Here is a 12,354-nt window from a genome sequence, read left to right as displayed (position 1 = left end):
GGGGGGGTATGCATAATTAAAGCTGGAAGACTGGAAACTATAGGGGCATCCTCTCAAACTTTACCTACTGAAACTAAAATAGGAAAGTTATGGCCATCAGGTGGCACTGTAGTTAAGAGACTGGATTACCAAATCGTCAACTATGGTTTGAATCCCAGACCCAGAGGCTGGAAAATCATGCTGGGTGCATGTGCATGCATGCCCAAAGTCCCAGGAGGAAAATAGAAGAGAAGGGATTGGAACATGGCCATTTCCCCCATCTTGGGGGGATGAGTTCTTACTTTCCCTTTTTCTCTCTGTCTCTTTCCAGCAAGGAAGAAAAAATATAAAAAAAAAGCAGAAGGGAAATATACTTGCTGTATAAGAATCTTATTACACATATTTATATATGTTCTACTAAGTTGTAATAAGTTTACATAGTGTTTATTTGAAACATACTTTTGAAAAACTCATGAATATACACAGAATGAACAAATATTGAAGACACATATGTTGATAACACAGAAAATGTTACAGACTTTTCTCTATACTATGCAAGATGATTCCTTGTAGGAATGGATCTGAGCGGTCCCTAGTTTTGCTTTCGTGGGATTTTTTTTTCTTATTTTTGTTGTTTTGTTTTGTTTTGTTTTGCTATAGGTGTATGTGGTCACCAGAAAGAGAGAGAGAGAGAAAATAAAAATTGTACCCCAGAGGGGATGGCCACACTGCAATCCATTCTTAGTCTCTTCCTGGGATTTTAGGCACACATGTACACGTCCTGGCAGGATCTTTCAAGCCACCAGGTTTGGGACTAGAAACACAGGGTCAGTCATTTGGGATCCAGCCTCATTAACCTCGATTCTATCTGCTGGCCCAGGGTCCCCACTTTCCAATGTACACCTCAGCCACCATGGTACCAAGAGACAGGTCTATCTTGGTTTATTATTTCTCAGAATCAGGACACATGAATGGCCTGAAGGGAAAGTAATTGCAGTAGCCTAGTAAATCATGAGAATCAGATTATCATTCACCAAATCAGATATCAAAACTGGCATTAAATATAATAGATTGAAAATGGCAGAGAGCAGAACAAAGGCAATAACAGATTGCATAGCTGTTATGTGTGCCTCAGTGCTGGCATCTCTGGGTCCTTGGGGCATCGTGCTGCGTTATACTGAGGTGTTAGCACAGTAAGATTAGCAGGAACAAGGTTGTCAGTGACACAGTAGAGTATGAAAGTGAACATAGTATTGATGAGTAAAAGAATAGAAAACTGCAAAATTGCCCAAACTGGCACTGCAAGTCATATTTCTTTCATATCCATTGATCAAGACATTAACATAAATTATCATAAGTGAATATTAAAAAACAAGGGGACCAGGACCAGTGGGTGGCATAATGGCTGCATTGCTGGACTCCCATGTAGTCGACTGTGGTTTGAGTCCCAGACCCAGTGGCTTAAAATCATGCCAGGCACGTGTGCATACGTACCCAAGATCCCAAGAGGAGAAGGGAGGAGAAGGGATTGCTGTGTGGCCATCCTCCCTGGGGGGGTGATTTCTCACTTTCTGTCTCTCTGTCTCTCTCTATCTTTCTGGCATTGGAAAACGTATTGTCCCCTAAAAAAAAAAAAAAAAAAAAAAAAAAAAAAAAAAAAAAAAAAAACTCTCAAAAACAAAAACAGGGGGACCAAAGTCACCAGCAGTATTACTGAGACCACCTTTTTAACTTCCCACTTAGGTAGAGAAAAGCTGAGTTAGAAAAGTTGGCTATCTTGAGAAATTAAAAGGTGCTGAGACAGGTAGCAAGCCAGATGCCAAAGTGGTTGACCATTACCCAAGTAGCAGTCAGGATTTTGAACAGTTTCCAGCTCAGAAAAAAAAAAAAAAAAAAACAACACTGGATTGGACATAGATAGACACCAACTTATGAATACTGACCAGAGCAGACCAGTCCTGGGGATCGCCAAAGCAGTGAGGATTTGACCAGATGAGGAGATCTTCCTTCTCTTTGCCCAGTCAATGACATTCACCAGTGCTGTGAATCTATTTCCTACATTTCCAGCCATGAATCTCACATACACAATGATTGTGTGCTCTTTATGACATTACCTATTATCTGTGAGAGAATACCCCAATGTGAAATATCTCTGTTGAAGATTTCTCAATACACTTACCTAAAATGCTCTGCACATCTAATTCTTGAAACTTCAATAATATACTCTTTTTATAAAAGGTCTTGTACACAATAAGTAACTACCAACCTCAAGATTTTTTCTAATGATGGAATTCACAGCTTTCTTCATGAAAATACTTCTATCTCCCCAGACAACCCAGATGAGCCTCATCTAGAAACTGTATGCCTTAAATACAGTAGGCTGGAGTCTTTTGTAGTTAGTGTGAGGAAATGCTGAATTTTCATATGCTAACATGCAAAAAAAGATATATTTTTGTAGTTTTGTTCTTCTTGTCATGTCTACATATTTGACTCTGGCAACTTGAGTTCCTGGCAGGTGCCATTATAAGATTCTAACACATATACCAGCCAAGTGTCTAAATTAGGATGTGGAAAATACTGACACTGAAGTTTTTTAAACATATCAAGCATACCAGTAGAGGGAATGGAAGATGATAGTCAAAGTCTGTAAAGCCTCAGTTGAACAGGAGAAATATTTTGATATGATTTGTTTGGGGTTTTGTTTTTGTTCTGAGGTCTATAGAAAAATACACTAAGCATGGTTAATGATGGTGTAGAACATATTTCAAAATTTCTAAGATAGTATATTTTAAATGTCCTCACAAAAAATTAGAAGTTCTTGAGACAACAGATACTGTCATTATCTTGATCTAATTATTTCATATTTTATTTATATATTATATTGTATATCATACCACATATGACTATCATTCATTGATTTATAATGGGAAAGCAGAAGCAAAAAGAAAATAAAGGAAGGAAAGATGAGTGAAAGAGGAAGAAAGGATGAGCACACTTGATTTTCTTTTAAAAATATGTTTGTATAAAGACTCTTCCAACGTTTTCCAATTACCTTTCTATGAAGGATGAGAGTTTTCTTAATTATTTTATTTCATTTATTATTATTAATGATAATAACAGGTGGAAATATGTCTGTTTTCCCACAGACCAGTCTCTAAGTGTGTATGAGTTCATTCACAGAACAAGAGCCCACCTTCTCTGCACTTCTCTCCCCCGGTAGGACACACACCTCCATTAGTACCAAATATAATGGTTTGCACACACCCTCACTCTCCCAGCACCTCTGCTTCCTGGCCATCACTGCAGGCAACAAAGTGGACATAGGATATGATACCACCTACTCAGGATGGGGAAAAGAGCAACCCAACACAACATCACCCTCAAAAGCTAAAGAGAAGTAAGAAATAAACTGAGCAACAGCTCTAAAGACAGTACAAATGGCAGAAGGTAAGATAGCCCAATCGAGGGTGCTAAACCACCCTTGGTTCTGTAGCAATAATGAGCAAAGAAAGTAAAATCAATATGTCATCGACATTCTCACACAGAACCTAACTTTCAGGTATGAGACACACTGAGAAGGCAAAACTGAATAACTTCAAGAAATGTTAAGGAAAAGATTCTAAGACTAGAAGCACAAACATACCATTGTTGCAAAAGAAAAAGTCCCTCAGCTTGATCTTGTCTAGAACATCTCAAGGCTCCTCCATTATACCTTTGCGGTCTTGATGAAAATGCTTCATGTTTTCATCAGAACAGTAGTTTTGTTTTGTTTTATGCATTTGAGAGAGATTTTCTTTTTTTTTTGGAGTGGTTGTTTTGCTATAGGGCACGTGTGCTCTCCAGAAAGACACAGAGAGACAGAAAGTGAGAAATCACCCCCCAGGGGAAGGCCACTCCTTCTCCTTCATTCTCCTCTCAGGATCTTGGGCATGCACACACACGCACCCAGCGTGAGTTTAAGCCACTGGGTTTGGGACTTGAACTGCAGTCGACTTCTTGGGAGTCCAGCAACGTAGCCATTATAACATCCGCTGGTCCCATAAGTACATTTTTTAAAAGTAGTTTAGGTAAAAGACTTCTCTAAATACACTGCTAGAAATTACTCTAACATACACACTCTGGAAAATCTGGATGGAGGTAGGAAATTTTTTTTCAATTATTATTATTTTTATTTATACATTCAATTGCTATATATCATTTAGATCATAGGAAATAGGAAATATTTATCTCTATGAGTTTTTTTCTGTAAGAAAACACATGATGTACCCATTTATTTTTTTATTTTATTCAAAATTTACTTTATTTTGAGATCTTTCCATTTTTCACAACTGGCCACTATTAGTCACATCCTCTAATCTATCTATCTATCTATCTATCTATCTATCTATCTATCTATATCACCATTTAGGCTTACTTACAATATTTTTTATTTAAATTTATTTATTTGCATTCATTCACTTTACATCATTACAGCATACAAAATGAGATTTTCCATCGAGAGTACACTCTATATTGTCTCAATCAAGCACATCAACAAACATGTTATTGTCAACAAATAATTTTCCATTTCTTGTTTTCCGTATGTTTTGCTTTTTTTCCTCCATCCTTGATGCCCTCTTACCCTCTGCTGTCTCCCACTCTCCTCCCACACTGTCTCTAGTATCTATGTTTGCTTTCTATACTATTTTCCCCCATTTTATTGAATTACTAAAAACCTTAATTAATCTAAATATTTTCATAGCAAACACAGCTGATATATACATTTCCATGAACACAAGTCTAACTTTACACATCCTATAAAGTAGCACCTAGCTGGGGCTATATATCTTACTGCAGTCATTGAATAGATATTTTTTTTTCTGAAACTTTTTTTTTGTAACTTAATTTACATTCTTTTTTTTTCCCTAAGCATCATCATAGCATACAAAATGTGATTTCCCATCCAGAATATACTGCATAGTGACTTAGTCATGCATATTATTATAAAAAATTTTCCATTTCTAGTTCTATTTTTATCCCTTTTTCTGACCCTCTATCCTTTCCCACCCTCTTCTCACACTATCTCTGGGATATAATATTCAACTCCAGACTTGTCCCTACGATTAAGTTGGCCACTTTCTTAGTTTTTGAACTCTTATTTCCATGTGTCTGTATTCAATTTTCCTGATATAGCACACCCTTGAGAACCTCTTGGAGATCTGGTCTGGTGCCGGTAAATTACTTTTTTAAGGTCTTAGCCATTGGGTGTGTGTGCTCACCTGAGACAAATAGAGAAACAGTAAAAAGGAAAGTAAGAAAGCATTCTCCCTTCTCCTCCATTCTCTTCCTGAGATTTTGGGTGTCGCACACGCGTGCGCGCGCACACACACACACACACACACACACACACACCCAACATGAGTTTCAAGCTGCCGGGTCCCAGACTCAAACTGTGTGGGCCATATGGGAGTCTCATTATTAATCTAAGTCATTGAAAGTTTCTGTCCTTTCAGCCAGCACTTCAACTGCCACAAAACTGAAAGAAAGGTCTGTTTCAGTTTCCTGTTTCCCCAAATCAGAAAAAATGTGTGACTAGTAGGGTAGACGATTCCAAAAGCCTTGCAGAGTATGAGGACTGGTCTCTGTGACACTCTGTCAGAATTCCAAAAAGATGTGACTAGAGACAAAAAGTAAATAACAAATAGCAAGAGGAAGGAGATCACAGTTTGCAAAGCTTTTACGTGAACTTCGGTGCTGGTATCTTGAGATCCTCTGCCGTGGAGTTGCATCTTCTTGAGATGTTTACACAGGGAATAGATTAACAACAGAAAAGATATCAGAGACACAGTAAAAGGTATGAAGATTACTAGCGTGGCAACGGTCACAGTTGAAAGGTGTATAACGTCCCTCAGTTTAGTTTTCCAAGTCACATTTCCTTCATGTTGTCTTGGCCGCATACTCACATTCATGGTTCCTGCCACAAGATGACAAACTAAAAATACCAAAGTCCCCAACAATATGACCAGAATTACATTCTTAACTTTCCTCTTTAAATGAAGAAAAATATAGTTAGAGAAATTGGCAACCTTGAGCAAATATAATATGCTGAGCATAGTAGCAAGCCATAAGCTAAAATGGTTGGTCACTGTCCAGGAAATAATAACAAAAATTCTTACTTCTGCTTTATAGAAATCTCTTTTAAACACAGTTGCATACCAATTTATTAATAGTACCCAGAGCAAACCAATTCTGGAGACTGCCAGAGCAGTGAGAATTCGATCAGTTAAGGAGATCTTTTGTCTCTTGATCCAGTCAATGAAGTTCACCAGAGCTATGAAGCCATTGAAAAAATTTCCAAGAATAAATTGTACCATTACCAGAATGGAAAAAATGATTGGAAGCAGATTTATCATTCTTGAGCCAAACAGGTAGAATAAATAAAAGAAAGAAAGAAATGCAAGGCTAATATAACAAGTTGTGATTTGTTTTGTTATCTTGACCTTACGTTCAATATGCATCAGATTTCTGAATGTGACCTAACATTCTTGTTTCTTTTCAATTCTGTCACCAGTGTCGAGCAGGAAAGCACCACAACATGCTAATGAAAGTCATCTTTATGGAAAGTATTGTTATTGCCAACATATCTCAAATTAACTACTATCCATACACTGCATGGCCTGCTCATAGGCAGAATATTTCTTACCTGATTTCAAAACGAGAGCTAAATTTTCATTTGCAAGCATGCAAATAAAGACATATTCTCTTTCCTTGTTTAACCTCTCCAAGATTGTTGTTCAGCAAACTTAGGTGTTAAGAGAATTTTACAAGCCAATATGTAGACCTATAGTGAATATCTGAATTATTATACGAACTGTGAACATAAGCAGGATTTTCTCCATTATGGATTTATTTTTTTAATCCCAGTCTACATAGAAAGAATCCAAACTTCTCCTATCAAAAGCATTCAAAAATCACTTTGTCCAAGATTTATGAGCACTCCTGTGTTTATTGAAGCATTATTCACAAGAGCCAATATATGAGAATCAAACTAAATGTCCATTGACACATTAATGGATTAAAAGAATGTTGATGGAATACTCTTTAGCCATATACAATAATGAAATCCTGCCATTAGCAGCAATGATGACTCTGGAGCACTTTATATTAAGTGAAATAAACCAAACACAGAAAGATAAATAACATATGTTCTCTTATATCTGTGAGCAAAAGAACATAGTGTGGTGATTTCTAGAGGCTTAAAAGGGATGGTGAAGAGAAAGATTAGAGCCACCGGCTTGTGACTACAAAATTACAGCTAGATAAGAAGACGAAATTCTAATGTTTAATAACACTGTACAACAACTATATATGGCAATAATGTATTGTATATTCAAAATAGCTGGGAGAAAGAACTGTGAATGTTCCCAAAACAAAGGAAGAATAAATGCTTCAGATAAAGGACATGTTAACTACTCTGATTTAATCATTATACACAATATGCATGTGCTAACGTGTCACACTATATCCACGAATATGTAGAATTATTATTGTCAATTAAATAGAGTAACAATGAAAATATAGGATAAAACATACAAGAGATTTTGAGAATCTCAGAAATGCCAGCAATCCGTAAAATCTGATTTCTCTATTTAACACTAATACATAATATTATTATTTATAAACTCAAACACACACACACACACACACACACACTCATGGATAAAAGAATTGTCACGTAAGTTCCAAACTGGAAAGTGATTTTTCAGGGAGGTCATCATGTTAAATAGTCATTTTTCCCCACTTAGGCTTTTTTAACCTATTTTAGTACTAGTCAAATGTATCTCTCATGCTTAGAACTTTAAAAAGTTACATTTGCAAATCTGTTTAATATTTAAATACTAGTTATCTAATTTAAATACTCAGAAATAATATTGTTAGTCCCACACTCTGTGACATACGGTGCTGTAGGACTCTCCATCTACAGGCAGGTATATCCCTTCCCCTTTCCTCTGAGCTCAGTAATGTAACTAGTCCTGATTAATACAAAGTTAGTAGACTTTATCAGAGATTTGAAATGGCTTCTGTACTAAGGATTGCCAGGTATGGCTCTTCTACATTCACCATGAGGACTTGCCTAGGCTTGTGCTTTGGTCTCAGGAGAAAAGAGACTCAGAGTCAAGTAGTCCAGGCCTCTCCAGCCTGTATCTGCCAAACTCTAACCAGCTCCCAGATGCAGAAGTTGACCTGTCACCAGACACCATTGACGTTGACCAAGGCCAACTTAAAAAGACTAAATCTACAGACATGTGAAATATATATATATATACATCATGTAATTTGTCATTTAAGTCTGTCTGATGTCTTTTGCTTAAAAAAAAAAAAAAGCTTTCTGATATACACATTACTCAAATGGGGAAAAAGAAGTTTCTTAGAAAACTTTCAAGTCTGAAGATCAGAAGGATAAAGGTAAGATTAATACAGGTAATTGGGGGCCGACAGGTGGTGTGGTGGCTAAGGGTGCTGGACTTGCATGTGACCAACAGTGATTTGAGTCCTGAACCTGGAAATTTGCTTTCTCACTTTTCCTCTCTCTCACTGTGGTCAAATAAACAAATAAATAAATTAAACTAAATTAAATTATTCTGAAAAAAAATTTTTTTTTTAAATTACACAAGAAGTTGGCCCCTGCCACACACTAACTGGTCCTCTACCAGGGCTACTCATAGCACTAGGGCTACTATTTTGTGACTCACCACCTGGCTCAGTCCCCCTCCACCCCTGGTCACACTGGGACCAGAAATGTTGGAGCAAATCAGAGGAACATGGCCACTGACTGAGGAGAGGATAAACCACCATCAACTTCTACAGCCTGGAAAATCTACAAGAGAAGGGCAATTTCTGGATACATATGAGTTACTTTTTTGAACCAAGAATAAATAGAAAGCCTGACTAGAACAATAACAAGCAAAGAGATTAAATCAGTACTAACATCCCTATAAGCAAAAGCCATGATAGCTTCACTTCTGAATTCTACAAAACTTTTAAGGAAGTGTAATCCATAATTATCCTCAAACTATCTCTGAAAATCCAACAGGAATGAACCTTTCCAAACTCACTTTATGAAGCCTCCATTATCTTGATACCAACAGCAGACAAGGAAACAGAAGAAAATAAAAAGAAAAGAAAAAAAAAAGAAAAAAGAAAGGGTGAACAAAGAAAAAGAAAGAAGAAAGAAAAACGCAGACCAACATGTCTGATGATTACAGATGCAAAAATCCTTAAGATTTTAACAGTCAATCCAACAGTATATTAAAAAAAAATTATACAACATGTAGGCTTTATCTCTACAGGCTTCATTCCCATTCAGGGATGAAAGGCTAATTCAACATACACAAAGCAAAAAAATATAAACTCTCATATTAACATATTGACCAAAGAAAAGATAAACCACATGATCATATCAATCAATGTAGAAAGAGTATTTGATAAAATAAAACAAGACTTCATGATTAAGACCTTTGGCAATATAGGTATGGAAGGGACATTTCTCAACACAATGAGAGTCAATATGACCAACACTTTGCCAGCATAATACTGAATTGGGGAATGCTCAAAGCTTTTACACTAAAAATTGGGATAAAACAAGGCTGCCTTCACTAGTCACAGTTTTGCAATGTAGTGCTGAAAGTCCTACCCAATACAATAAGACAAGAGGGTAAAATATAATGCATTCAAATAGGAAAAGAAGAAGCTAAATCACCCTATTCATAGACAATGTGATTATATACATAGAAAATCCAATGGAATCTGTAAAAATATCTCCCAGAAGTAATAAAAATTTTTAGAAAAATAGCAGACTACAAAATCAATATACAAAAATCTTTAGCATTTTAATACATCAACAATGAACAGAGTGAGACAGAATTGAAGAAAATAGTCCCATTTACAGTAGCCATGGGGGGAAAAAAAATAAGAATAAACCTAACAAAAGAGCTGAAAGACCTCTATAAGGAAAACTATTAAAAAACTGAAAAAAAAATTTTTGTGATACCAAAAAAAAATTATAAGTACATTCTGTGTTCTTAGACTATAAGAATCAATATAATAAAAATATTAATTGTACCCAGATTAATTTAAAATTAAATGTGATTCCACTTAAATTACCAGTGACATTCTTCATAGAAGTTGAAAACACAATAAAAATTTTATCTGGAAGCACAAAAAGTCCCATATCAGCAATGCAATACTATGCAAAGAGGATAAAATATAAGGCATTTTAAAGATATTACAAGGCTGTGATAATCAAAACAACATGGAAGTAGTACAACAGGCACATAGTCAAACAAAACAGAATAGAGAAACCAGAAATAAATTCTAAAACATGGCTGACATCTTTGATCAATGGTAAAGACAATACAGTGGATAAAAGAAAGTCTTTCAGCAAATGCTGCTGAAAGAATTGGATTTCCACCTGCAGGAAAGTGAAACTAAACCCCTATTTCTCTTCATTAACAAAAATCAACTCAAAATGGATCAAAAACTTAAATGTGAAGCTTCAAACTATAAAACTACTTTTGGAAAACAAGAGCAACTCCTGAAGATATTGGAGTAGGCAAACATTTCTTAGGTCAGACTCCTAAAGAACAGACAATAATCCTCAAAATACTCAAGTAGGATTACGCCAAGCTAAAAAGCTTCTGCACAGCAAAGAAAGTAACAAAGTAAAAAGACAACCATGGGAATGGGAGAAAATAATTGCAAATTTTGCTTCAGATAAGGGATTAATTACCAGAATATACAGATAACTCCAACAGCTCACTGATTAAAAGAGAATAATCCACATAACAAAATAGGCAAATGATCTGAAGAGACAACTCTCTATAGAACACCTTCAAAAGGCATATGGAAGAACATTCAAAGGCTCTTATCATAAGGGAAAGGCAAATCAAAACTGCAATGAGATGCCACTGAACCCCAATCAGAGTGACAATGATCAATCAAACAATAAAATAAATAAATATGACAAGTGCTGGTGAGTCTGTAGTGAAAAGGAAATTCTCCTATGTGGTGGAAGGGATTGAAATTAGTGCAGCACTATGAAAAATATTATAGCAGCTACTAAAAATCCTCCTCCTTAGTATATACCCAAAGGGTAGAAAAATACTCAGTTGGATAAACATTTGCACATCCATGTTTATTACAGCATTATTCACAATTGCTAAGACATGTAATCAACCTAAGTACCCAAAAACTGATAACTGCACTGAAAAAATGTGTCACATATACATTATAAAATACTACTCATCCACAAGAACATTGAGACCCTGTCATTTGATACAAAGTGAATGAACATTGGAGTTTTAATACTAAGTGAAATAAGTCAGACTTTTTCTGGCTTATAAAAGACAAATACTGTATATCTATGCTCAATTTATATCAAATGTCTGTACTCTATACTGAAATTGAAAGACCCCAAAAAATAATACATGGGGGCCAGCAGGTGGCATGGTGGTGAAGGGCACTGGACTCCCACGTGGCTGACTGCTGTTTGTTTCCCGGACCTGGTGACTTGTTTTCTCACTATCCTCTCTCTCTCTGATTCTGTTCCTCTCTGGTCAAATTAAAATAAGTAAATAAATAAAGTTAAATAAAATAATTTTTAAAATAACAATAATACATGATATGACAAGTGTAGATACCACAGACTATATGGGAAGGGTGTGGCTCAGGGGGAGAAGCACTTGGCAGACACAGAGTGAAATTTCTCTGTTGAGGATGATATATATGACAATATTCTTGTTTTTTTTTTAATTTTAAATTTATTCATTCTCTACATTAATTCACTATACACCATCACAACACACAAATGAATTTTCCATCCAAAATACACTGTGTATTGGCTCAATCAAGCACATTAACATACATGTTCTCAGCAAATAATTTTCCAATTCTTATGTCCTGCATACCTTGCCTTTTGTTTTGCCATCCTTGATTCCCCATCCCCCACCCTCTGCCATGTCCCATCCTCCTCCCACATTGTCCCTGGCATCCACGGTTTCCCTCCATGCCTTTCCCCCACCATTCAATTGTTCTGCCGATGAACTTAATTAGTCTAAATATATCCAATAGCTAGCACAGCTGACACATACCTATACATGAACCCAAGTCTGACTTTGGGCATAAAACACAGTGAGTAGAATGAACATACTATAAAGTAGTACCCAGCTGTGCCCATACAGCTCGCTGCAGTCGTCAAATATGCATTTTTTTTTTACAAAATGATACGAACAGTTTTACCGTTTTCTTTTTCCTCCTGCAACATTTTTTTTTTTATATATTACCTAACATTCATTCCCTGAGCATCATCACAACATACTAAATGTGGTTTCCCATCTA

General features: G+C 36.0%; 2 protein-coding genes across 2 annotated transcripts in view; both read right to left on the bottom strand.

The window, feature by feature from the left end:
* The window catches only part of LOC102474358 (taste receptor type 2 member 14-like), a 5,028-nt gene extending 2,978 nt beyond the window's left edge, over nucleotides 1–2,050 (bottom strand). Inside the window, exon 1 of the mRNA XM_027766824.1 lies at nucleotides 1,909–2,050. Coding sequence (XP_027622625.1) covers nucleotides 1,909–2,050 — 142 coding nt within the window. The remainder of the gene's footprint in view (nucleotides 1–1,908) is intronic.
* Nucleotides 2,051–5,441: 3,391 nt separating this feature from the next.
* Nucleotides 5,442–6,371, bottom strand: LOC102473940 (taste receptor type 2 member 20-like). The gene has a single exon (XM_006164823.1). The coding sequence runs from the start codon at nucleotides 6,369–6,371 to the stop codon at nucleotides 5,442–5,444; it is 930 nt and encodes a 309-aa protein (XP_006164885.1).
* Nucleotides 6,372–12,354: the final 5,983 nt, after the last annotated feature.

The sequence above is a fragment of the Tupaia chinensis genome, unplaced genomic scaffold, assembly GCF_000334495.1.
Source record: "Tupaia chinensis unplaced genomic scaffold, TupChi_1.0 Scaffold143728_1, whole genome shotgun sequence".
NCBI lineage: Eukaryota > Metazoa > Chordata > Mammalia > Scandentia > Tupaiidae > Tupaia > Tupaia belangeri.
The sequence above is the reverse complement of the archived record's forward strand: the minus strand, read 5'-3'. Positions and strand labels throughout refer to the sequence as shown.